Source organism: Lichenostomus cassidix, chromosome 1Aa (assembly GCF_008360975.1).
Source record: "Lichenostomus cassidix isolate B80296 chromosome 1Aa, HeHo_3.0, whole genome shotgun sequence".
Lineage (NCBI taxonomy): Eukaryota > Metazoa > Chordata > Aves > Passeriformes > Meliphagidae > Lichenostomus > Lichenostomus cassidix.
In genome coordinates, this window is record NC_139480.1 from 27,823,638 (window position 1) to 27,850,058 (window position 26,421).

The 26,421-nt window shown below is 38.2% G+C and overlaps 1 protein-coding gene across 2 annotated transcripts in view; it reads left to right on the forward strand.

The window, feature by feature from the left end:
- PDZRN4 (PDZ domain containing ring finger 4) overlaps positions 1-26,421 on the forward strand; it is a 230,028-nt gene that overhangs the window by 126,335 nt on the left and 77,272 nt on the right. Inside the window, exon 1 of one of the 2 annotated variants that reach the window (XM_085043406.1) lies at positions 4,976-5,288. The exons of the other annotated variant lie outside the window; for it this stretch is intronic. Within the exon in view, the coding sequence (XP_084899532.1) occupies positions 5,220-5,288 (69 nt within the window). The 5' untranslated portion in view covers positions 4,976-5,219. Of the gene's footprint in view, positions 1-4,975; positions 5,289-26,421 lie in introns of those variants that run through there. 2 annotated transcript variants of the gene reach the window in all.

The window sequence follows — 26,421 nt, forward strand, 5'->3', positions numbered from 1 at the left end:
AGTTTTTTTCCCATAACTTTGTTCATACACTTTAGGTATGGCTATCCTGATTAATCCTTGTTTCCTTTAACTCATTTCAGGCTTATTTATCAAGAATCCTACTCTGTATATTCTAGAGTGTTAAAACTCTCTAGTGCAGTTAAGAGCGATCAGGCTGGTTTCACATGATCATATGGCTCTAAAAAAGTGAAGTTGTGTGGGATAGTTTGCTTATAACTAACTGATAAGATGGAGAAAGTCAAGAGAAAGTCAAGGTCCTTCTAGAACATGTTAGCAAAGCCCTGACACCACTCTGTATGTATTCCTAAGGTCTTAAAGTTCAGTATAGGCATCGTTTGGTTTTCTGCAACAGTTCTATGATTATTATGGCACCAGCTTAGGAGCAGTAAGGAAGTCACTCAGAGTAAAACCTTGGGAAAGATTATCCTGGATGACACTTTGAGAAAGAAAAGAGAAAAAAAAGTTTCCAAGCAGTTTGAAGTTCGGCTACTGGACCTGGTAAAGGAAGTGTACTTTTCCCAAAGAATGCTAGCCAGCTTATACACATGGGATTGACAGATAAATATGGGTTAAAACAGGAGACTTACTTTCTTTTTTTCCTCTATAGAACAAAAAGAACAATCATGTATTGTAAGCAGTCATGGCAGAGAGGATTCTTCATGTGCTTGCTTTTCCATTTCTCTTTGGATAAGTATTTGTATTTTGGACAAGGAATCCCATAAATCATGTGGGATCCCATAGATCCCATGTCAGTTTAGTCATGGATGGGAAAAACAATCAATAGATGTCAATAGACTGGACTTGTGTAATATGAGGTTATGGGTGCTCCCTACCTTTGAGGAAGTATTTGAGACCAATGGAAGATTACACTTATGGACCCCATTTGATTTACAGTCAGGCAGCCTAAATATTCTTTAGAGAAATTACAGTCCTCCTGGGAAATACATAACATAGGAATTCCATGTCCTGCCTTTTGTCTTGCCACCCTCACTTTTGCTGTGACCTTGACCAGTGCGTGAAGTCTTGGTAGCTGTAGTAAAGGATGAGATTAAACAAGTGTCTTTCCTAAATTAATGTTCCAGAAAATATTACATTTTGTTGTAGCTACAAATTCTTTGGTTTTATGTTCATGCATTTCTAAGTGGGCTCTAATGACTGCAGAAAACACAGCATTTTTACTTTGAATAACAAATTCATGTATCTTGTAGGGAGTGTGGTGAGATTTTCCAGTTTATTGTATTTGCAAAAATCCATTTTATTGAAGCCTAAGCCCATTTCAATGACTTTGTGCTTCTGTAGTTTGCACCTTCATTTAGCCTACTGGGTAATATATACATTATGTTATTTTAGAGTTCAAGCCGACTAGGTTATATGCGAATTCTGAGTCTTTGGGTTGTATTTACTGAGGTTTTTAAGTTTTTCTCTGCAATCATAGATGCAGAGAATTCCTTGTTTCTCTAATATGTTAAGTGACTGATACATATGATTACCTGATTCCAGCAGCTGAGGCTTTATGAAAAACATTAAATATCACAACGAACTTAAAGATCTGCCCAGACTGAAGTTAAGCTTTGTGAGTTCAAGCCTTTCTTCAGAACAGTGGGGATATGCAAAAGCTTTCTCCAGCTTTCTCCATTTTTCTTATGATACTTTTGTTTTACAGCTATGCAGCCCTTAGGCTATAAATTGCATCGCCATCTATTCTGTGAGCCAGATTTTTGGGAATTCCTCAAAGTTTATAGAGTAAATGCTGTGGGGCTGGTACATCAGGAGGAGAGAGTGAATTCAAGGGCTTGCAAAGAAAACTTAGAATTCCAGATGTGCTGCACTGGGTTTCGCCACTCAGTTTGGACCAACCTCTTCACTACCCTCACTTAAAATGAATGTTATATTTTAGTGTATGTCTTTCAGCTTTGTGATAAAGGAGTGAATGTTCTTTAATTTACAGTATTATTGTCTTGAATTTTTTGCAATGGTGAACTTTCCAGCATGGGTGCTTATAATTCGGCATTGCTGTACCTCAGTAAGGAAACTCTATACCAAATGTAAGTCATCTCCTAGATACTTAAAATTAATTAGGGGACCTAAACAAGGGCACCTGGTTTGAAAATGTTAACAAATTTTGTTGTAACTCTCTTAAAATTAAACTCAATCCCTTTGCATTATTGATTGCTGGTTTGACTGTAAATTATTATTTTAGTCTTTATGATAAGATTAAATTGAAGGCAATGAACATAGAGTACTCCACAATCAAGAAAAGCATTGAATTGTTGAAATATCTATGCCTTACAGCAGGACAATAAAGATGAGGAAGAGGGAAAGAAAGAGATTGCTTTCTTCCTGCTAGCAAATTCAACTTGACCAAAGCACATCACATTTCTTTTTAGTTGGTAGTTCCACCAAGTTTTGCCTTGAACACCATTTTATGATTAACAAAGTTTAGTATTTTGACCCCATGTAAGAACCAAGTGGGATATTTAGATGGAACTCAAGAACCTGGAAGTGCACCTTTCCTTATCAAATAAATCTATTCAGCCCTTCAGTCTGTGCCCATTAGTGGCTGCAGAAGCAGAAGACAAAACCTTTTTACTCTGCATGAGCAGAGGGCAGGCGCTTGATAAATTAATGGACAAGCTTATGTTGGCTCCAGAGAAGTAAACGAAAGAAACAAAGGGAGAACAAAAGAAAAGACACTGTTAGGGGAAACTGCTGAAAACTCAACTGTAGCTTTCCTTTGCTTATTCTCTTGGTTTTTATTGTTGTTGTTTGTTTCTTGTATATAACTAGAATCCAATAATAATGTCCTTTTTTTCCCCCGATTTTCTAAGAACTAATTTTAAGAGACTATAAAAAAAAATACCAGGGTAAATCATGTTTCCTTTCAAGAATGTAGTTTAGCTTTCAAACTGTGTGTGTGTCAGAGAAAGAAGTTGTGTCAGTGGAAGAAGAGAACACTTTCATCGAAAGATGGCATTGTTGTCCTTGCATGACTGTTGTCTTGTTCATTGATCTGACTTTCTTAAGTTCAAAATTTACACATCTGAGAATCTTTCTGCACCTCACAATATAGAAACCTTCAAAGATTGAGCTGATGTTTGCTACACAGGTTTAAACCTCTCAGCATGAACAGCATTTCATGTGTGTGTGGAGGAGGAGAGCAGAGGCTGATTCTTTCTAACAATGATGGAGCTGGCTCCATGGTTTGTCTTTGAATTCCTTAGGCTTTGGAGGAAATTCATAACCAAACCTGCCTGCTCAGGTTCTTCCACCAAATAAAAATTAAACTTAGTGTTCTGTTTCAGAACAGTGCTGGAAGCCAGTATAGCAGGAGCTTGCTCTGTTGATGGTCATTATTTGATTCCTCCTGATTCTGCTCATTTATTAAAGGAGATAACATTTAATTAAGATTTAGTGTCAACCTATTTATAATTTACCTAGAGATTTTAGCAAACTTCACTACTCTGCAGAGTTTGCAGCAATGGTCCAGTTTTTCCTGTAGGTTTCTCTGCTTGGCTCTTATTCTGTCTATTAGGCAAAATTAGGGCCCAGAAAATTGGATTATTATATCCCAAGGGGCTGAACTGATAAGCAGCACATGATTGTTGATCTGCTTTCTACCCAGTGTTGGTGGTGTTTGAGGTGCTGCTGGATGCAAAGCCAATTTGTTATCAATTAGTGCTCATTAGAATAGTTTCCTGTTATTGATTTTAAATGTTTGACAAAGCACTTTTAGGAAAGGACACCCAAAAAAAATAGTAGCTGTACATCACTGCTTCATAAATGCAACATTTTAGGTCCCAGTGTCAATCTTAACTAACTGGTTTCATTGGTTTCCAAGTAATTATTTCTGCTTTGGATCCCACCTGCTATTCTCTCCAAGTTAAAGATGTTTTGAAACAAGCATTTGATATAATTCTTTGTGAGCAAAGTTATTGAGAACATAGAAAACAAAAGCAACTTTTGTTTTTTCTATCCTGTTTTGTTATGGCTTGGGCTTTTTATCTTGCATAACTAGCAATGGATTACATGATATACAATACAGGAATTAATGTCAGCCTTGAATTAGATGTGATTTCTTTTGACCTTAATATTTAACATGTAGGTTTAGTTTAATTTTAAATGCATCTTTTCCACTACACACACATTGAGAATTGTGGCGCCATTAAAATCTAATTTGAAAATGGTAAAATTGGATATAATGACATGTTAAAATAATAGCTTTGATATCTAGGAGTCAAGAGCGTGTATCTGTTGAATTTCTGAGAAATTTGGCCTATAATTACTATTAATCTGCTTTACATGCAAGAAAGAATCTTGAATATGAGATCATTTAATAAACAGTAAAATGTGTGTCTATATGTAGAAAGCATCAGGTTAGGCACACCTGCATTTCCACATATCCTGGATATGCACAAAGTGTTGTTATAGACTTATTATGCCTTTTATGAGTACTGTGGAATTTTGGCTAAATTTGGCAGTGTCAAAGTTGGAGCTATCAGTATAGCCATCTGGCTTAATTTTCTCTCCTTCCTTCCTTAGTTTAAATTTTTAGCAACATCAGCCCAGGTTTCACAAGCACTCTCCTAAAATGCTAGCAAATATTTTAAATGTATTCTGTGATCCCTGTTGCACAAGGTGGAGACCTCACATAAGACTTGACTTGTGCTTTTCCCACCCCCGTTATTCAATTAGTCTCACAATTACTGTAAAAATTGAGGCGACTGTGGGTGAAATGCATGCAGCTTAGTCTCTCCAACCTTAATAAACAGAGTTGGTATTGACACAAGTGGATTTTGTTTAACCACAGTACATTTGCTTCTTAATTAGTGAATATTCATCTGTCATCAGCAGCAGCTATGACACCCCTCCCCGCTAACACGTTCTGTCATAAATAATCAATGAGAGGCTATTAATATTCATGAGTGGGAATCTGTGTAGTCATGTGCACTGATGCAGAGACAGGGGGAGTGTTGCCATGAACTGAGTCGAAACTCTGTGTGTGTATACGTGAGTGTAAGATAGTTAGGGAAAGGGAAGAAGAGCATGCTGCTACACACTGCCCTGCCTTGTGCTTCCAGCTAACAGTGGCGTGCCTGTGTGTCGGAGCTGGAGTGACTGATGAAAAACAGTAGACAAGTCTGGAGGGTGATTCCCCGTCAGTGCATTTGCCTTTCAGTGCTGGGGAAATTAGAGGCTTTGCTCGTGTGTTGCTTATTAGGATGGGCTGCAATCTGTGCACTTTTCAGAAGAGAGAGGAACACTACAAACTGCTCTATGAAGTTTCACAGGTGAGTGCAGAGGATATTACCAGCATCTCCAGAGTAAAAATATATGTGTTTCACAGAGAGTAAGTAGAGATGCTTTTGTTTTGCTTTGCCTTTTCTCTTTCCTTTGCAAAATTGCTAGCTGAGTTGTTTGGGGGGAGGTTGGTAATTATTAGTATTTTGGGTGCCTGTTGTTTTCTGCTCATATGCCACTCCCCCTTCAGATGACTTCCTGTGGGATTCTTTTAACATTTTTGTGCATCTTCTGCCAAGATGTCAGTCATATAGCAGCAGTCTCGTTGAACCATATCGGTGATGTTTTAAGGGAGCCCTTAGCTTGGGTAATAAGACTGATTTCAGATAAATTGCACTACTACCTCTGAAAGCCTTAGGTCTGTGATCTCAGGTATTTTTAAGTTAAGGAACAAAGTTTTTATGGCATGTCTGTGCTGGCTGAGAAGTATGTTAAATTTTCAGATTAATTAATTAAAATTGAAATAATTCTGAAACATGTTGTCACCTTTAAACAGATACTGAGTACAACAGGGTTCCATGGGTGAGATGTGCTACTGGTTCATTCATTGTGTGTGTGTTGTTTCTGTATACTACTAGACAAAGATCATAATACCATTTAGGTATTTGGGTGTCTCTTTCAGCATCCTAACAGTGTAGTATGTAGCAGAGTAGCAGTCTGCTGCTAATGTATTTCCAGTTCCCTCAGAACGAGAAAAGACAAAACAAGTACTTCCCATAATAGCCCATAATTTTTGCTAAGATCCTATTGAATCAGTATTTGATTTGCAGCTTTTTGTTTGTTTTTTTTCCTCTTGGCACAGCAGACTCACGCATACTAAAGTTTAGTGCCTTTCAGCATCTGTTCTCTCCCTCTCTATAATTTGTTCTGGCTTTGACACATTGCCGTTGACAGAGGCTGAACACTGGCAGTTTTGGACTGCACTGCTGCCGACTGGCAGTGCAGGGGAGAAAAAACAGCTTAGAATGTTGGTGGTCTATTGGCACAGCAGCAGCTAAGTGCCCAGTGCCGACTGGTTCCCTCCGAGTTCCTCCTGACGTGATTCATTTCACAGTGGGCTAATTACAAAGTGGATTCTCTACACATGAAGCAGCCTCCTCAGTTGCGGTGTTAATGCACATTTTCATGGTAATGTGATCAGAGCCTCATTAGCCAGTTTCCAGAATGATCCTCTGCATTAATTAAATATAAAAATGACTCTTTTTATCACCATAGAGAGGAAGAAGAAGATTAACATTGTTAATTACTACTGGGGGCCATACCTCTGCATCATTTTTTACCACAGAACCAGCAAGTGAATACAATCCTAAAAGAGTGTTCGTTTGCAGGTAGCATGCCCGTTGCCTTGGCTGGTGAAGATGGTCTCTAGGTGGAACACTTCCCTTCAGTTCAATATTTAGTCGTAATCCCATCATCATTTTTTCTTACAGCAATAGCACAGGGAAAAGCATAGCAGCAGCACACTTCCCTCTCTTCCCTTTCCCCCTCCTCAGCTCTGGATTGCCAAACTGATCTGAAAGTGTAAAATGGAGTAAAGGAGGTCAGTGTCTGCATTTCTGTGCCAGGGAATAAGAAATGCAGGCTCTGCTGTGAAGGGAATTAGATATTTCTTAAAGGGCTGTATGTGTGTATGCAAAAAAGGCTGTGTCTGGTTTGGAACAAATGCATTTCCAAAATATTCTTTGCAGTAACGTTGCATGGTAAAATGTGATTGAAATTGTCAGCAAACACAAAGGTGGGCTTTTTAAGAGATTCAAGGGAAATTCTTCCCTCTATCTGTTATCTTCTCTGCTATTGAGTTGGAGTGTCTGTGGATGTGAGCAACCAAGGTGCAAAATTAACTAATGCTTTCACTTTTTACTCTGGTGCTTGCCAGATAGTGTTATCCCTGGGAGGATCTCAGGGAGCTTCCTTGGGGAGTTGAAATGCAGTGAGCCTGGTGCTGCATCTTGTGCTGTTAGGGAAATGTCACTGATAAGGTGCAGAAGGAGAGCAGAGAAATGACTTAGTGTGCTCACTCTCAGATCCTGTGTTCATCTGTAAACTCATCCCTATCTTTGTTTCAGTGTGTGCAGGTCAGAGCCCAAAGGATACTGAGCATATTTTTAACCAGGTGCTGCAGTAAAGATCAGGCAGTGTCTCACACCATAACTGCTTCTCTGTACAATACTGATCTGCTGCTAGGAGCGGGGAGCAGCAATAGAATATGATAAATTAAATTAAGCCAAGGCAGGCATTACTACTTGATTTGCAAATCCCTTTTTAACTCTCCAGTCCTGTAATTCCTATACCACAGGCTTGGCTCTTTCATCTACATGATTTCTAGAGAGCTTGGGACAAGTTAGCCTGTCAGGGACATGAATTGACTAAGGATGAGCTGTGGCTCACTAGCATATGTGGATCAGATAGATTAATTTATATTCATATAAAGAAGCAATCCTAGCCTCATCCGTCACCTTTCCCATGCTAGGCTACCTGATACTGTGGGTGGGCTGTGCACTCATGTACTTAAAAATATAGTAAACAAAGGAAAGCATGTTTTGCAGAGGAAAACCGTGCAAATTCTTACAGTGGGGTGGCTTTTGTGTGACTGTTTTTAGTGAGGTCAGATTCAACACCACAGAGCTTTTTGCTGTAGAGCTGCTGGAAAATGAAAACACCATTAGAATATGTATAATTTCTCACTCTTCCCCCCATTCCTTTACTTCAGACTTGTTTGTCTTCTACTGAGGTAGCAGTTCAGAGACCATGGGGGCCCTCCACAAAAGCAGCTTTTGCTTGTGTGACGGATATGTTTGTTCTGATACCTGTGTTTTGCACGTGTAGACTGGAATTAAAATAAAAAGTCAAATAGTCATATTTTGAGAAAGAAAGCTTTTGAGATACCACTACGCATTGGTGAAGGATCCTTGTGCTTCTGAGTGCCTCTTCACCCATCCTCAGCATGGTTCAGGTTTGTTTCTTGGCTTCACAGGGGGAAGGTATCAATCATATTACCCCCCTCAAGTCCTCTTCTTCATATGGTTACCAGTGCAGCAATGAAAGATGACTCAATTTGAAATTTATGGCCCTACATGCTACTTCGTGGAGCACTTTAATATTATTTCCTGTGTGCTGTATAAGCAGGATTGAACTAATGAGTGTGCATCCAGGAAGTCTATGTCAAGTCACTTAGGGAGGGTGGGATCTGGTGTATGCTTATGTCCATTAGGAGCAGACCTCTGCCATTCTCAGCTGATTTTCTCTTGCACTTCAGGGGTGAAAGAAGTGAGTTAAAGTCATTTGTTAGCAGCATGATGAGTACTCTCCCTGTTTAGGAGAAAGAATAAGAGAAATATGTCTAGGATTTAAGGGAATCAGGAGTAATCTTCAGTAGCCTTGTTTGAGACTCGAGAAAATGCAGGTTTTCTTCAGAATATTGTGGCTGTCATATAATAATTTCTTTTTGCTTGAATTCTTGTACTTTGTTTTCAAAATGTGCAGTTAACCCAGAGAAAAAGTGGAGAAAGCAGGAGAACACTGCTTTTGGAGGTAAACCAAAGCATAGCATGAACATCTTTTTTTGAGTTACATGTTAAGAAGCAGATCTAGCTCAGGTGAGCATAAAATTGAAAGGGGAAAAGGAGAAAAGCCAGAGGGAAAATAGAGGCTATCTGGGATGGCTCACAAAGTCAGTGGTGCAGGTGGGATTAAAACGGGATGGTTGCACATTCATATTTTACATTTGACCTGGGAAAATAGTAGAGCTTGCTTGCAGCCCTTTTAAATCCTCTGAAGACTGATTATGCAGTTTGCTTCTCATGTTGGTTTCCATAATTACCATAAAGCTCAAATTTTTTACCAGTTTAGAGTTCTGATTTTATGTTCATTTTGATATCCCTAGGGCTACTTGCAGTACTGAGTTCTAGTGGTACATCTCTCCAGACTCAATAATGCTCACAAGAGAGACATCAAGCCTGCCCACTGAAAGAGCAGAGGCACTTCTGTATATTTCAGGAGATGCTGCTTACAGCTGGCATTGGAATAAGGAAGACCAAGGGCCAAGCAGTCAGTGTTCCTTAGCACTGGGACCTGCCTTCTCTGGTCTTGATGAAGTCTGAGTTTGTTCAGATTAAATGAAAAACTAGATTATGTGATACTTATTTTCCCCTTGAACCAACCTTCAGCCACTAATATTCTCTTTTGGTACTTATGCCATATGAAGTATTTGCATGACAACTCCTCAATGTGGTGGCTGCCATTAGCTCTCATTCTTTTCTGCAGATACTTGCCACAACTTTCATGTCACCTTTGTTTGCTATATATCAATGCCACCTCCAAATGGCCCTCATGAACTTCACCAGCAGTGGGAAAGTACTAGCTTGTGTTGCATCAGCACGAACATGTTTTTGGTTTATATTTAAGCTCTCTTTTTATTAGAAATTCTGTAGCAGCACACTTTCACCTCTGGAGAATATGAAAAAAAATTCTGAATTTAATTGTCTGGATATTAGCTGAATTATCTGAATTTAATTAAATCAGTAGCAAAAGTACATCTGGTTTGATATTACTGCATTTCCTATCTTTTTCTTCTTGTCCTCTAAATTTTTTAAACAAACACGTGATAACCCCCTGATTCTTATTTTTTCCTAAGTAGCTCTTCTGTGTATTCATTTATCTATTTCAAAAGTTCAAAAATAAAAGTTCAACAAACTTTTAGGAGTACTATTTCAGTTTAACTGAACAATTTTAGACATCTGCTTTGTATAATTCCCCTCAAAGATGCACTAATATTAGTAGAGTAATGTATTTATGATTAAAATGTAATCAGGTAAAGTTTGTCATGCATTTCTAGCCATGTCCTAAAAACTTCCTTGGAATTTCTTTAAAGAACCTCTGCTGAACTGAAAATTGAGTTCAAAAAGTTGACTTCTCCTACAGATAAGATATTATCTTTGTGGTTAGCAGGCACAGCTTTCCTGGTTCTTCTGTTTCCTTGATTATTTACTTCACACCAATAATTAGGCAGCATTAAACAACAGAAATTAAATAATGGAAATAATAATCCCATTGCCATAATATTTCTGCAGGCTCAGGAAGAGACACCACTGTCGTGACATTGCTAACTTGTTCCTGGTAGAGGAGTGGAGTTCCATTCAGTGGAACTCAGTGGATGCTGTTCCACAGTTCCAGGGAGTGTTGGCTGCCAGCAGGAACTGTCCCCAGAGCTCTGGGCTCCAACTCCTCAGCTCTGTGCTTTGAGTCTCTTCATGCCAATTGCTTGAAAGAGACGATACATCTTTTAGGCTGCCTCTTGTCTGACTTTAGGCTCTTATCCCAGAGCTCTGTTTGGGTGTGAAGGCTCCCTGAGGAGTCCTGGAGGATTGGGATTTGGGTCTGGGAACACATGGGTTGCTTGAAATAACCAGCTCTGGCTCTCTGGTTGGATAGTGGCTGTAGAGGAGACATCTGTACATACAACTGCACATGTAAGGAGGTTGTCATCTGGCTCTCTAAAGACCTAAAACCTAAAGCAGGAGTTTTTGGGATCATTCTTTTGAAAATGACACCTGAATTAGATGCCAAGTGCCTAAGTATTATTTTGGATCTGACACCAACTCTCTTTGATAAAACACCTTTTTTTTGGTAAAATGCAGGAAATTCTGAAGTGTTCCCACTGACTTCACTGGGGCCTGGCTTCCATTTTCTGTCCTTGTTTACTGTCTTGTATAAGGCATATAGTTCCTGTGCATACCTCAAGAGGAGAGAGATAAAGAAAGAGTCATCCTGAGATAAGAAAACAGACAATAGTATGTGAGATAAGAATTCAGCAGATGGGTACAACAGAGGCAGCTATAAAAACCTATACTGAGATAATATCTGTAATCTGCAGGGATATTCTGTGATTCTGTATGCAATGCCATGAATTTTTTGAAAAAAGCAGTTCAAGTACTGAACAGCATGATTTTCTCTGTCATTTTACTGTTCCTTGCATCTTGAATTTAACAAAGAGAGTTAAGGATTCTTCTAATTATCAGATAAATACACATTTTTACAGAGCTATCCTTTCTCGAGGCTTGCTTGCTGATGTGATTTAGTGTGGATATAATCTTTAGGCCTACGGCAAAACGTATCTTTGTGTGAGTTCTATCCATCAGTGCTGTGATGAAACTAGTCTTCCTACCCTGAGCATTCTGTCAAAGAAGCATATTTTAGAGGTTCAGTATTTTTGTTTTGTGGTTCATTGAAGAGGATGGGCATTAAAATGTCAGCCAAACACTCCACCACATATGTGGAGATAACTGACAGTAGGTTGTTTCACCAGTTTTCTCTCAAGAGCTGAGAGTTCAATGGAGACATATACAAGATGACTTGCTGATAACTAGAAGTTCTTCCATCCCTAAGGATTTGTTGAGGTCTTATAAAAATTATTTTTAAAAAAAGCCTGAAAATTTCTTGGATGTTTGGCTTTAAAACTATTCAGCTTCAGATTATGTTTGACCTGTTATTTTAGGTTTTTGTAATAGTATTTGCTTTTCTATCAACCCCGTAACTTTGAACTCACTGGCTCATTTCAATCACAAAGGCTTTTCTCCTGTATTAGCTTAACGCAAAGTAGCTTGATGATACTGTTCAGTAGATTTTTTTTTTCCAAGTGTGAGAAGATTTCCAAGTTTGCAAACATCACTTCAAAATATCAAGACATGAAAGAATTTAAGAATTTCTTTGCTGATTATTCTCTGTACTTACTTCATGGTTGAAGATAGTTACTTTTCTATTTTTTTTGTGTAATAAGCTTGCAACTTGTTTTATTTTGCTCAATAACTATAACAAAAATCAGTCTTTTAAGAGAGGATATGAAGTCAGCTACTGTTCAAAGTTTATCTATACTATTATTATACCAAATAGCAGGTCAAAAGAGAAATTTACAAATACTTTTATGCCATTTTTAGGACTAGAGCTAGAAATGGAATTGCAGTGTCTTTATATAATGCGCTGCAAACTCTCTTCTATAATTGTTTGTATTTTAGTTTAAAATACTGCTGTGAAGAGTCAGAGAACAGGGTGACTATTCAGCCACTTCTGCATAATAGGATGGTGTAGACTTCCATGACCCTCACTGTTGTGAGTTTTTATTGTTCCACTTTGAGGAAGTTAGGAAATTTAACATATTCTCTCAGGTGGAAAAAGTAATACATTCTTTCCTTCTCCAGTATGAAGGTTGGGGGTTTTGTATGCTTGTTTTTATGTTTAATGGACAAAACCAAACCCTGATAATCAGCAAAGTGAAGCAAAACAAACATTAATTTTTTTTTTTTGTCATCTGATTTTTTATGGTAGTGGTTATTCTGTAGAGGTTTTGGCCATGAGGTTTGACCTCTGAAACAGCATAAGCACAGTGAAACAAGTAATCTTCCAAACTACCACATGACATATAGAATTCCTGTGCTTCAGGTTTGTTAATGTCAGAGTTGAACCTGAGAGGACTCAACCTGTGGGAAGTCTAAAGGTGCCTTTATTTTGTCTTGGTAAAACTTATTCTTTTCAGTTCTTCACATAGGTGGAGAATTTTTTCATTTTTGTTTTGTGTCTTTCAATAACTGGGGGGGAGGTTGTTGTTTTCGTTGTCTGGGTTATTTTCTTAGCTCCTGGAATAATAATGTTTGGCAAAAACTACTTTTCATTAGAAGTAGTCTCACTCACGATCAGTGAGAAAAGCTTGCAAATATCAATCAGGTTTAATAATTCCATTCATGGAATTTGAAAGGAACTGGAATGAACTTGAAAGATAATGTTTAGAAACAGTCATACTCTGGTTTGATACTCTTCTGCATGTCTAGGGTAGGCAGCATTGCTTGAGAGGTGAGGCTGAAACCCAGCCACATGGTATTGGCAGCTGTGCCTGGCCCTAAGGAGGAGGGTATGGTTGGGGCTGGACTTTCAGGGCTTGTCCAGAGACATCAGTGCCAACAGGAGCCAGCCATGGCTGTTTCAGCACACCTCAGACCCAGGCTGTTTCTGGCAAGGATCTGCAGACATGCCTTCGGGGACCATCCTGCTTGCAAATGTCAGTGCAGCTTCTGTGTCCATGCGCATCAAACTGGTAAAGCTCCTGGGAAAGAGCCACAAACCTATTACATGTTCAGCTGCTCTGTAATGCCAGAAAGATCACGAGCTGCAGAACCAGAACCTGTGTCCTGAGGACCAACAGGAGCATGGGACTGGGTGAACTTGGCTAAATCCTTATGCGGACTGAACAATTGAAACAATCAGAGAAAAGGATTCTTTTTGGTTACCTGTTATATAAAAGAGCAATTGAATGACCTATGTTATATATTTGATTGTATTTTTAAAGTGCTTTTTGCATATTATAAAGATGAATTTGCAGGGAAGGCTGCTCAGGGAACAATCAATATTCAGGTCTTCAGCTTCCCCATGGCTAGGACGTGAAATATTCAGATTACTCATGATATCCAGGGTGATAGGAACTGCCAGCTCAAAATAAATTTTAACGGAAGAAAAGGTTGATTATTAGTCAAAGTTCAGCATTTGGAATGCTTTCTCAGAAGTCAAAGTTCCTAAAAGTGGGGATGACATCTTTCATTGCAATATAGTTTTTCACTAGAATTTGTCAGGTAGTCTACTATTACAGTTGGGAAACACAGAAACATATTAGTTTATAAATGGGGAATACAGTAAACGTGGGTGGTATCTCCATTGTTTCTCACTGAGGAATATAATTCCATCAAAATCAAAATGTTTCATAAAAAATTTAAATATTTCATCAAAACATTGGCTTAGAGAAAAAACACAGGGAAAAAATTCCAGAAATGAATGTTATTTGTATAGCATAATAATTAAATATTTATGTTGATTAACTTTTGAAACATATTCAATACATTATGAAATGGTGTGTTATTTCATGTACTATGAAATTTGGAAGCCAAAAGTGAGTCAAGTTTTCCTCTATCTTAAAATGTTTTGCTCTTTCCAGAGATGTACTGTGTACAGTCAGGTGTACTGTGGCTAGCACAGGTTTTTCTCATGAGAATTCCTTTTGTGTTTTATAAATAAAGTTTGGATGTTATTAAAAACAGTGTCCCAAGATCTGGACGGTGCAGGCCTGGCCAATCAGGCCTAGGGGGAGGTTTCTGACTGACCAATCTGGGTGACCTTTGAAAACTCTATATATGTGATGAAATCAAAACAATAAAGGTCTTTCCTTCTTGCCACTGAGAACTGGGTTCTTTACTCTGCTAGCGGCTCAACAGCGACAGTGTACTGTTTGTGAAACCTCAGAACTTCTCTTAATGTGGAATTTCCATTCTCTCTGGATTTCCAATTCCTAAATATGTGACTTACTGTGGGAAACTCCTGTCTATGTGTAATAGTACTTACCAGCTTACACTTGCAGAGATTTTTTTAAAGCAGTCTATATCTCGTGGGAGAGCAGGAACAGCTGTAGCAGCTGTAAACAGCTTCCAGTAAGGTACTTGATAGAAAAAGGATACACCATTACCTCCACAGTGTATGTTGTGATACCAGAGAGGAATGTTGCCCTCTTTGAGAGAATTTGCCAAAAGCTATGTTTGTGCTTTCTGTATATTGCACACCATTGCATGGGTGATTGGGCTACATTGAGGTATAAGTGCAGTGGGACTTAGTGCAGCAGTGGGACTTGGAGGTCAGCTCGAATTCCTTCTCTTGTGGGTACATTTTAAGAGGTTCTGGTTTCTCTTTTCCTGTTCATGTACAAAGTTCTATGTTATTTAAAGCTTTAAAGATTACCTGTAGAGATCTCAGCAAATGACTAATGAATAAACTGAATTAGCATTGCCTAATAATGATGATAATGAGTGCAATAAGCATCGTGAAGTGCTAGATGGAGCCACTTAGAATTTATTGGTAAAGCTGCAACACAAGTGGATCATTGCAGTAGAGTGTAGGTCTGCATTTCCAATGCTTCCTCAGCCTACAGAAGGGGTTTGATTTGGTTTGTTGGATGACTGTTTTTCCCTTCATTGTACAGTAAACATCAGTTTTGATAGGAATTTTCATTATAATTTCCCCAGAGCTACTTATCAGGTAGCTAATGGGACATGTTGCTTTTTCATTCATATATTGCATTGTATTGTGCACATCAGAGGGTTTTAAATGTGAAGGAATTTCTAATTGTTAATTTGTTTGTATTGCTTTCTTCTGATCCTAGTAGAAATAAGAGATTTTTTCCTGTTGCTGTCAGTTCAACATAGATATCAAATCTCCTCATTTCTATAATTATAATATATTTCATATCTCAGGTGTGAATCTTACTAAACCATTAAAACCTTCTTGATGAAGTAGTTTTAAGTTCTTAATACAGTAGGTCATTCCAATTTATCTCCAAATGACCTTTTTGTCCCCAGATTTATGTATTTCCTGCATTTAAAAATGTCATTTGGTCATGTTCAGTAGGAGAATGTCTTTGAAAGTCTGACCTGTAGGAATATGATGAATAGTGACAGGGGAAGGATTTTGCCCAGTGAGAAAATACCAAATCATGTAGCACTGTAGTTTCACTTACTAAATATTGTCCAGACTCTATTGTTGAACCCTATGCTGCCAGTGTCACTTTGTCAGGATGCTTTCTGTCCTGTGACTAGTGGCTTCAAATGTACTCATCCATCTTCTTGTCCCATTACATTTCATGTGACTGATGTTCTGCTCCTATTAAAATTGATGGGAAAGAACAAAGAAGAAAAATGTGCCCTTCAACTGATTATGCCTTTGAAAGAGCAAATGAGACTCTCCTGCTGTTTAGAGTAAATTGAACAGTTATTTCTGGTTTTATCTATATCACTTTAATATTAGCAGTAGATCTCTTATTTTGTTTTTCAATATTATATTGAGAGTAGTAAGTTTGCATCAATATTTTTTCCTTTAATTTTGTGGCAATAAGTGAACATACAAACTCTCTTACATTTATCAACTGCCTCTGGTAATCTTGCCTGTGAGATATTGCTAACATGCCTGAATTACCCTCTCAGAGCAGGATGGAGGCATGGTTGACTAGCCCAGTCCTTTCCTCTAAGAAGCCTTTGCTTGGCCACAGTGCCAGTATTCTGGGAAAATGCTTTTGTGGGATGTCACAAGGTTCTGCTTGGTGATAAGTTCTTGCTTACCTTTTGTTAGGTTCTTCAAGGCAATTAATAGTAGACTAGAAATTGAAGGGACTTTGTAGTCTTGCCTTTATCTCCTGGATACAGATGGCTTCACAAAGTGCTAGTCCAATGTTTCAGAGTTAGACGAGGGCCATTAGCCAGCTCAGTGGAGAGGACAGATGTCATATTTACTGACAACTGAAGACAAAACACTGAGGGAATTCAGAAGGAAAAGCTCCCAAGTGATCAGTATGTCTGATTATTTATAGACTTATGACAGCCTTCTCAACATAGCAGCCAACAGTTCTTTCTCATTTGTGCATGCTAACAAGATTGTAAGTTTTTTTTTCAAATTTGAATTTTGACTGTGTGTATTTGCATGACCCAAAAATGCTGCATAATGGGCCCCTTTAGGCTCCCAGATGTTCTTGTAGAGATTTCAGCAAATGCTTACCTACAGATACTTAGATGCATTAAAGCTTATTTCCATGCAAACTTCAAATATGTTCTGGATTTGTATATCTCTGTGAAAGGAATTTGGATTTCTTAGACTTTGTCTTGTCGTTAATCCTTTGTCTTGGTAATTCAGACTTAGCTGGTGCTCTGTCTGAAGTTCATAAAGTGTTTTTGGTTTGTGGGCTGGGAAATGCTTCAGAGATCTCTGAGTCTTGAAAGACTGTTTCTTACACCATTATCTGTAATTATTCAAGATTGCCGATAGTTTTCAAGGCCTGTTGCTTTTTCCAACATTTTATCTCAGTCTGGAGGTTGTGTACTGTGAAGTGGATAATACTTTTACGTTGACCGTGGATTCACTTGGCTTTCTATAAGGGCAGTTTTTCTCATCTAGAATTTGTGAAGAGGAATTTGATTAAGATTAAAATAGGCAAATATGACTTTAAGAATCTTAATTTAATAATTTCTCTGTGAAGTCTCTTCTCTCTTTAGTTGCTTACTTGACCTCCAGCTGAGAGTGGAGTCATGATTTTAAAATAACCTTCTTACAGATAATTAACTCTTGAAATGAGTGGAAGTTCGGAAAAAATACAATGAACTTGTAGTCAGATCCTACTTAGTACTCTAATCTTAACAGGGCAGCTCTGGACTATTCAAGCACATTCTCACCCTTAGCATTAGAGGCACTTGAACAAGTAACCCCATGGGAATAAACTTCATATTGCCACTCTTTTGCTAAAATGGCTTATGGAAAAGGGATTGGTGGAAGAATGCACCCTATATTTTATTTAGGGAAAAAATATGCAGCAGATAGCAGATGCTTTGAAATTTTCACCCCTGTAGTGGTAATTCTTTCCCATAGATATGTCTTCAGTGTGATATGAAAAAGGTGGGAATTGGTACAGAAATTTCAGATTACCCTGCTGGGTTGCAGTGACTGCAGCATCTTCTGGGACTAGATTCCAATTAATTCATTCTGTTGCCAAAGAAAATCAGTTCTTAGCACTATTCAGAAAGGTCATCATACAAATAATAGTGTTGTTAATTTCTAGTATGACTTGAGAAGGGATAGGTCTCAGCCTTCCGCTTCCCCATATTTCAGGAGATTTTGGTTGGAATCTAATCTAAGTCTGTGGTAACAGATTTTTAGAAAAGCTGCTGTTCCCACACTTTTGATTTTGAAGGCACTGAGAATTGCTTAGCTTTTTGTTGTAGTGAGGCAAATCTGAATGCAAGAGGAGGGATGAGAAAATTGGATTTCCTTTTATTGCACAGGAACACTGAACAACACTGACAGAATATTTACTCCTGTCTCTTCCTTCTAATTTGATTCTCTGACTGCCATATCAATCTTTGTTCATTGGTGAAACAGAATTAGAGTATCACAGGTGTTGCTGCTTGTACCTCTGCAACAACTAAAAGATGTGAAAGAATGAAAGATATGAGCCATTCTATAACATTTATTTACAAATTCATCCAAAATGAAATTTCCCAACTGTACAAAATGTTGTGAAAACATTTCTCAAGCCATGTCAACCAAAAGGTCTTTTATGGTTCCTATTTTTCTTCCTCTAGTGAGAGATTTTATGTGTGTGGTATGGATGTGTTCAATACTAGCAACTATTGAACTCCGACTGACTAGCTTTCTTTCTACTCCACAGCACATGTATAGTCATTTGAGTTATATGAGTTACCCTGGCATTAATTATATATACATCATTCTGGAGTAAAATTTACTGTTCTCAGTTAAAATACTGTGAATATTGTTCTAGTGGGCAATTATGTCTTTCACCTTGCAATTAAAGAAGCAAATACAGAGTTGCACCAGAGAAGTTTTTCTTGACTCACCTTGCATGATTTTTGTTCAGCTCATGCAAAAGGAAGCAGGATTGCCCTGGCCCCTGCTGAATAGGATGTGACACAGGTTGCAGTAAGGAGAAGGTGCTCTCTTTTTCTTAGGGGTCAGAGGATGATCCATAAGCAAGCTAGTCTCATGGTTACCTTTGTTCAATTGGTCATCCCTTTACAGATATATAACTGGTGGCAGAATGAAGTTAAAGATACATGACCAGGAACTGTAAGACATTTTTCCCATTGTTCTTTCAGCTGTCTGTGTGCTTACAGAAAACAATATGCAGAATTGAACCTTCCAGTAAGGACACTTCTATACTCTAAGTGTAGTGCAGGTTTATATTTAGAGCAGAAAAAAGCTGTACTTCATATAGATTGGCAGTATGTTGGGCCCATTTGGAGAACAGAGGTAGAACTCCAGACAATATTTTCCTTACATGCTTCTGGAAGCACAAGGTACAATTTGTTTCCTCTTCTTAGAAACAGGCTTGTAGTTTTCATAGAATATGAAATTCATAGAATACCTTTCACACTAAGATCTTTGTGAAGTGAATTATAGGCTGGGTAAATAAATTAGGAAGAAAATAATGTATTAAGGGTAATCACCTGATAAAAAATTGCAGGGTGGCATTTTTGCTAGGACCACTGAGAAAGTAAATGGGAAATACTTCAAATCTCACCCAATTCTTATTTCATTCATGAACAGCTTCTAGAAAATACTACTTGACACAGATCAGAATAAGATGTTGCTAAAAATTCAGAAATATGTTTACAGTTTAGAGTGGCAAATGTTACAACATTCAAAGCTGAGAGTATATTCAGGAATATTGTCCATATGCCTCTATTGGCTGCAAAGAAATGCAGCTTGTGTTACTCTAAATGAACATTCGGGGATTGGAAAGTTGCCGTTGTTAGAGAATTTACACCTTACGTGCACCTGCCTGCACAGTATAAACTTCTGATTATCCTTTACAAATGTTTTAGCTCCAAGAAACATTTTTAAAAAATTTTGATACATACTGTTTCCACATTTGCAGCTAAATAGTTGCAGTGGTTTAGGTAGTATGGACATAGCAGGGTTGATTTTCCTCATTTTTGCAAACTGCTATTATAAACCCCAAAATTTTAGAGCTGTGGTTGTTTTTCCAAGAATACAAATCATTTTACAGAACAGGAAACTTCAATTAAATATTACATTTTATACCTTGCTATATGTAACTGATTGATACTGGGAAACTGAGAAAGCAAAATCCTCCATCACCTATATCCAGGAATGTGGAGAAAATACTCATTAAATTAACATTAGTTTAAGAAAAATGAAACTTCTGAGCCAATTACAGTTTACTGTTTCGACTGAAACAAAAAATATGACCTTTGTTCCAGAATATGTGACTTGAGCAGGCAGTTCCATATGAAATTGAGAAGCTGGAAATGTTCTGCCCTTGAGTGATGGTGTACGTGTGATCTTAGTTCTGCTTCATTAGCCCCCAGTGAATGAGTGGTAAATTTTTCCTATTTATACATTTCTGTCAGGGGATCATAAACATAGCCCAACTAGTGCATGTTTTCAGTGCAGCAATTGCTTTTTTTTGCTTTTTTTTTCAGCTTTGATGAATAGTTTATATTCCACTTGAATAAATTTTTCTTATTTTCAGATATTCAGATAGGTATTAGCAGTGGTTAATTATGCACTCAGTACCTTTTCTAATAGAACTATCTGTCATTATGGCAAGCTTTTATGTTGTATTTGAGGTATTCAGTCTTCTCAGTAAAATACTGCTTTTGCAGTATGCCTGGGAACGATCAATTTTATTTTCTGCTGATTTGAAAATTTTCTACAAAAATTTAATCCTGTGTGCTATGGAGTTTGTGGCAAATTGAAAGATATTTTTCCTCTGCTAAGAGAGTATCTAGTGCTTCAGGTTGTTACCTCTCATTGCAGTAAGTGCACCTTTGGATTTTTCTACAGTATAATACAGTTACATCTCATTTTAAAGGTAAAAAATGTGCAGCTAAACTGTTTTCTGTGTCTTTTACTAATTCAGCATACCAGGGTTATAAACAACATTTCCTTTTTCCTAGATGTTTCTCCAGTGGTGATGTTTTGTGTAGAATGTGCTGTTAAATAAGTCACTAGAGCTGGTACAGACATGATGAATATTATACAGGTTGCTAAGTAGTTTGTTCTACCCAGTCTTCTTTATACAGATGCAAATTATGCTGTTGTCTTTGGATAGAGTAAGTTTTGTGTGTTTCTATACCTCTATATTATTGCTTTTCCTGCTCTCAGTGTTTTTTGTCCAGGATTTTCAAAGGCCCTTATCCAGAGTTAGGTATTTGTCACAACTGAATTTCAAACAGTTTCAGCAATTTTCTTAGTGTTCTATGGACACTTCAGTCTTAAACTGTGTTAGATGGAGCCAACCAAATTTAATTGGAAAGTGGTATCTCTGAGATACACGTGAGAAATCTTTCCCAAAATGCTGTGCTAGTCCTATCACACCACAAGCAGTTGTAGGGATGAAGCATGTTACATCTCCAGCTCCTGGCAGCTGACTGAAGGTGACAGCAGGCATTTGGCACTTTTCTTCTGATAATGGTCTGTATGTCTTAGAGAAAGAGCCTGAAAAATGTCTGGTCTTTGGATGGTGTTCTACACAGTGGTGAATTTTACATAATTGGAAAAAAAATGAGAGGAAGAGGAATGAAACTCTAAAAATGATAGCTACTAAAAATACATAGCAGAACTAATATAGGCATGTCTTAAAGGATATATGTTTTATCATTATTGTAAATTGGTTCTCTGCTACATTAGAACTGCTCTTCTCATCACAATAAAATAAGATCATAAATGGGAACAAACTTAGGAATAATAACAAGTATTATCAAGCCTAGGAGACACTTTTAAAAACTGATTCCTTAATATTGAGTATTCATAGAATAATAGAATCATTTAGGTTGGAAAAGATCTTTTAAGATCATTGAATCCAACTGTAAGCCTAGCACTGCCAAGTCCATCACTAAACCATGTCTCTGAATGCCACACCTACTCTTCTTTTAAATACATCCAGGGAAAGTGACTTGACTTTTCTCAGCAGCTTATTCCAATGCCAATAACTTTTCTGTGAAGATATTTTCCTAATATCCAATCTAAACCCCCCCTGGTGCAAACTATCCCTTGTTACTTGGATGAAGAGACCGACCTGCACCTCACTACTTCTTTTAAGCAGTTGTAGAGAGCAAGAGATCCCCCTGAGCCTCCTTTTCTCCAGGCTAAACACTCCCAGCTCCCTCAATCACTCTGTCGCTGTTGAGCCGCTAGCAGAGAAGGAAAACCCGGATTCTCAGCATGGCATAGAAAAAAGCACTTTATCATTTGAATCCAACATATATATAGACTTTTCAGATTGGTCAGTCAGAAACCTCCCCCTAGGCCTGATTGGCCAGGCCTGAACTGTCCAAATCTCGAGACACTGTAACAACAACATCCAAACTTTATCTTTGTTTATAAAACATAGAAGAATGCCCTCATGGGAAAGACCTGTGCTAGCCACAATCACTCCACACAGCACTTGTGCTGCAGGCCCTTCCCCAGCTCCGTTGCCCTTCTCTGGACAAACTCCAGCACCTCAATGACTTTCTTGTAGTGAGAGATCCAAAACTGATCACAGGATTACAGGTGCAGCCTCACCAGCACTGAGGACACAGGGGTGGTCACTGCCCTAAGTCCTGCTGGCCACACTATTGCTGATACTGGCCAGGATGCCATTGGCCTTCTTGATGACCTGGGCACAGAAAATGCATAGGTAAGTTTAACAGAAGCTAGGATAAACTAATTTTAGTCACCATTGATGAAGACTCTTGCTCCATTAGTGCAAAAATTGAAGATTCAAGAAGATGAGACAGCTCATGAAAATTTGAGAGAAGAGATGACCAGAAGCATAAGAGATTCCAGTGAAAACAATCTATCTCAAGGAATTAAATAGCTCCTATTTTCTTTATCACACTGATAATTTTGTAGTATTCTGTTCCTGTTTTAACCTTTAACTACTAAAAGTCTTTGTGTACTCTTCTTTTTCAACAAGAAGATTTACAGGAACCTTGCACTTAGTTGGTAAAACATCTGTAAGTACATTATAAAAGGTGTGTAATAGTACTACTCTAGTCTGTTACCCTATTTACCGTAATCATAGTATCAAAGCATCCATCAGTCTAAGAAAGTAATCTGGATCTGAGATAAGGAAGTACCAGGGTGGGAAAAAAGGAAAGTTTTGCTCAGGATGACACGTAGTGCCGAGAACATGAAATTAGTGCTTCTACCTATTTCCCTCCACACCCTAAAATGAAAAATAATGAATCTGCTGAAGATAAACAAAAAATAGAATTGAATTTATTTGGGAACAACTTATTATGCCTTGTGTTGTTACACCTGTTCTTTGGCTAGAGAAATTTTCTCTTGCTTATGTTTTCATGGAAGGGTAGGTATATGTAAGAAAAACTATGCTGGGATCAGCATCTTTTCAGGTTAACAATCAACTGCTGATTATCTGCTGATTCTTGCAAAACAGAAAATCTGTTCTTATACAAACACTAATTATGGAATATCTGCAGAATCATTCCAAACTAGTTTAATTATACACAGTTTTTATACCCTGCTTAATTGCATTTTACACTCAAGAAAGATCCAGACCAGTTCTCTTACTGGTCTGGACCTTTCTTCAGTGTTAAAATGCAATTTTACACATAAGCTCTTTTTCCATCTTTACTTTGCTTTAGAGGTTAAACTGACTGGATTGTCCCAGATGCTTTGCTGTTGTGGTAGACAATTTTTTGAGTAGCTCCCCAACCTCTATTAATTACCATATTGGGCTGGGCCTCCCATATCACATCAAACAGATTGCATCTATTACATCCAATAAAATTGGTGTGTGGTGGTTATTGATGGGGCCTCAACTGTCCCAGTTTTATTAAGGCCACTTTTACACCTAGGTTGCAAGTTAACAGTGCCATTATCTTTCCCCAAAATCCCTTGGCAGTTAGTACTGCCAGCAGCAGTAGAAATTACAGAGGGATTAATCTCTGGCTCCATCCCCCTAAAGCTTTTCTCTGGAGGTACAAAATGGTATGTTGAACTGTGTTAAGCAGTGAAAGATTTAATGAAAAGAAAGCCCCAAGTGCCTGCCTGCATCAGAGTCTGTGTCTGTCCCTTTCCAAACCTGTCAATACCATTTTCTGTCTCTGCAGGCCTGTTGGGCCGTCGCAATACACACACGGGCTTCGGCTGTTTGTTGCTGTAGTTGTTTTTAAAAGCCAAACCCTGCAGAAAGTTGGTTGGTGCAGTTGATTTCAGAGGAAAATGAGGAGATGGGGTAGAAGAAGGAGGGAATTATCCATCTCTCTGGAGTTTCTTTCACTACAAATCGTTCTTTCAGCTGTGGGAGAGGGTCTGGCACAGTGAGCTGAGCAGGGGGAGACAGATCCCGTGGATGAGGACAAAGAGCAACACTGGGCACAAAAGGGTGAGGGAGAGGAGAGGGGACACAGTGAGTTGGCAGGTCACTGCTGTGGCACCCTGCTCTGCCTGATAAGGGTGGGTTTTACAGCGGGGATGCTGCTGTGGACACACCTCTGTGCGCACTGCAGAAGCACTGGGGTTTGGGAAAGGAATGATAAGGAACACAATGAATAACTAACAAAGCTCATTTGATGAATGCAGTCATTTGCATTACAGTGCCAAATAGCTTTGCTCCTGGTGGCTGAGTGTTGTACCCAGCTACAAATATTAACGTTGTTTCAATGACATCTACGGGTGACAGTTGACTGTGTGGGGACAGAGGTTGTTAGGAACTCTGAAATTTTGCGGAAGAAAAGAAAGCCCAAAGAATAGTGAGCTGCCCATCCCTCCCTTTTGTTTAGGGAAGTTAATGACAGGATTGTTAAAAGAGACCTCTTTGAGTTTTAAAGGGTGTATACAAGTAAAGGAAAAAACAAGGCAGAAATGACATCCTGGTATATATCATGCCTTCCTATTCACATTTTGTGACTTCTTTCAAATGCTAAATGAAGTGCATGATAATTGATGGCTTCTCTGCATAGGTAATGCCTGTAGGTACAGCATCTAAACCTCAACAGAGCAATCCTCATGACATTCTTGAAGATGAAATACAAAAAGTTAGCCCTGATCACAGATTCTATAGTGTCTGGTTTTTGTCTTGTTTTCACTTTCGCTCACACTCACAATGTTTTCCAGTGAAATATAAATGAATACACATTGTGCTACATTTTGTTCTTCAGGCTTCATTCCCCAAGAAAAAAAAATCATTACTTCTAATATCAGAGAGAGAGATCATACAGGTAAAGCATGTTTCATTCTTTTACCTATCACAAGCAAAGAGTATAAAAATCCATGACCCACAGACAAATGCTGGCTTCACCTTCCACTGAAGTTATGATCTACCACCAGATCCCTCCCTGATCCATAGATCATCTACTTTTGCAATGGAAAAAACACAGAACATACAAGACCTGTAGAATATATCTGAATGTTAGTTCAATTTGCAATTCACAGTCTTGATCTGCAGACACAGAAGTCAAGAACATCCTTAATTAATAAATAACCTTTGCCTTTTTTAGTGCCCTTTTCCCTTCCTAGTGTTTATTTCCCCAGTCATTTTCCTTGGACATTAAGTGTCCTGAACTCATGCATATGGCACTTTTTATGTGTCTATGGTTCGTATATGTTTATATGCACTGTATTTCCACTAGCTGATAATACTGATGGCAGTACAAAAAATGTATGTGGCACATGTCAGAAGGTGGAAGGGTGGTAAATATTAGCAGAACACCCATGTAACTGATGTAAGAGGTCCTTAATCTCTTATTCTGTTGGGGGTACTTCGTTGCTGGAATAGTTCTGAGAAATTACAAATGGAAGATGAGAGACGAGATAACCCCACTTGAAAAGAGCTATGAAGTGTTAAGAGCCTCAGACCTAAGAATTTTGGGGGTTTTATCAGTCATAGGAAAGCTGGTGGTTGAGGACAATTCCCAGCAGCATGTAAAACAGGACCATGTTTGCACAGCATGATGAAATGGCCAAAATTTGCATTGGCAAGGGCCTCATCAAATTGTGGGCAACCTACAGCAATGACCAATCCTTCACAGATTTTAGGATCAACACAATAACTTTCTGATTCCGGGTTTACTATTGTATGATCGTGTTTAGTTATTGTTGCTATAATAGTTAATCTTAATTTTATCCATTTCACTTGCAGTTGCAAAATAAAGGTACAGAAGAGCAAGGGGGGTTGGGGTTTGGTGTTTTGGTTCTTTTGGGTTGGATTTTTTTGGGTCATTAAGCATATAGTTAACGGTTTGGATATTCAGTTAATATGTGTAAAATAATATATGAATCCAGACAAAGTCAGTTTCAGAATTAGGTGGGTATTTGATTAGTCTGCAGAAATACTTAAAGGAGGTAATTGCTGTAGAATTTCAGTATCTAGTAAAGGAAATCGGAAGCCTCTGTAAGGAAGCAGGATATGCTTCAAGCCAGTGGTTTGTAGTATTGTTATATCTTCAGATTTTTGAAAGTGCATCTTGCATATATTTTCAGTTCAGTGAGTCTCCCAGTCTCATATGGGGAGCACAGTAAGGAAATAATAACAAAACAACCAGAAAAGTCTGAATATCACAA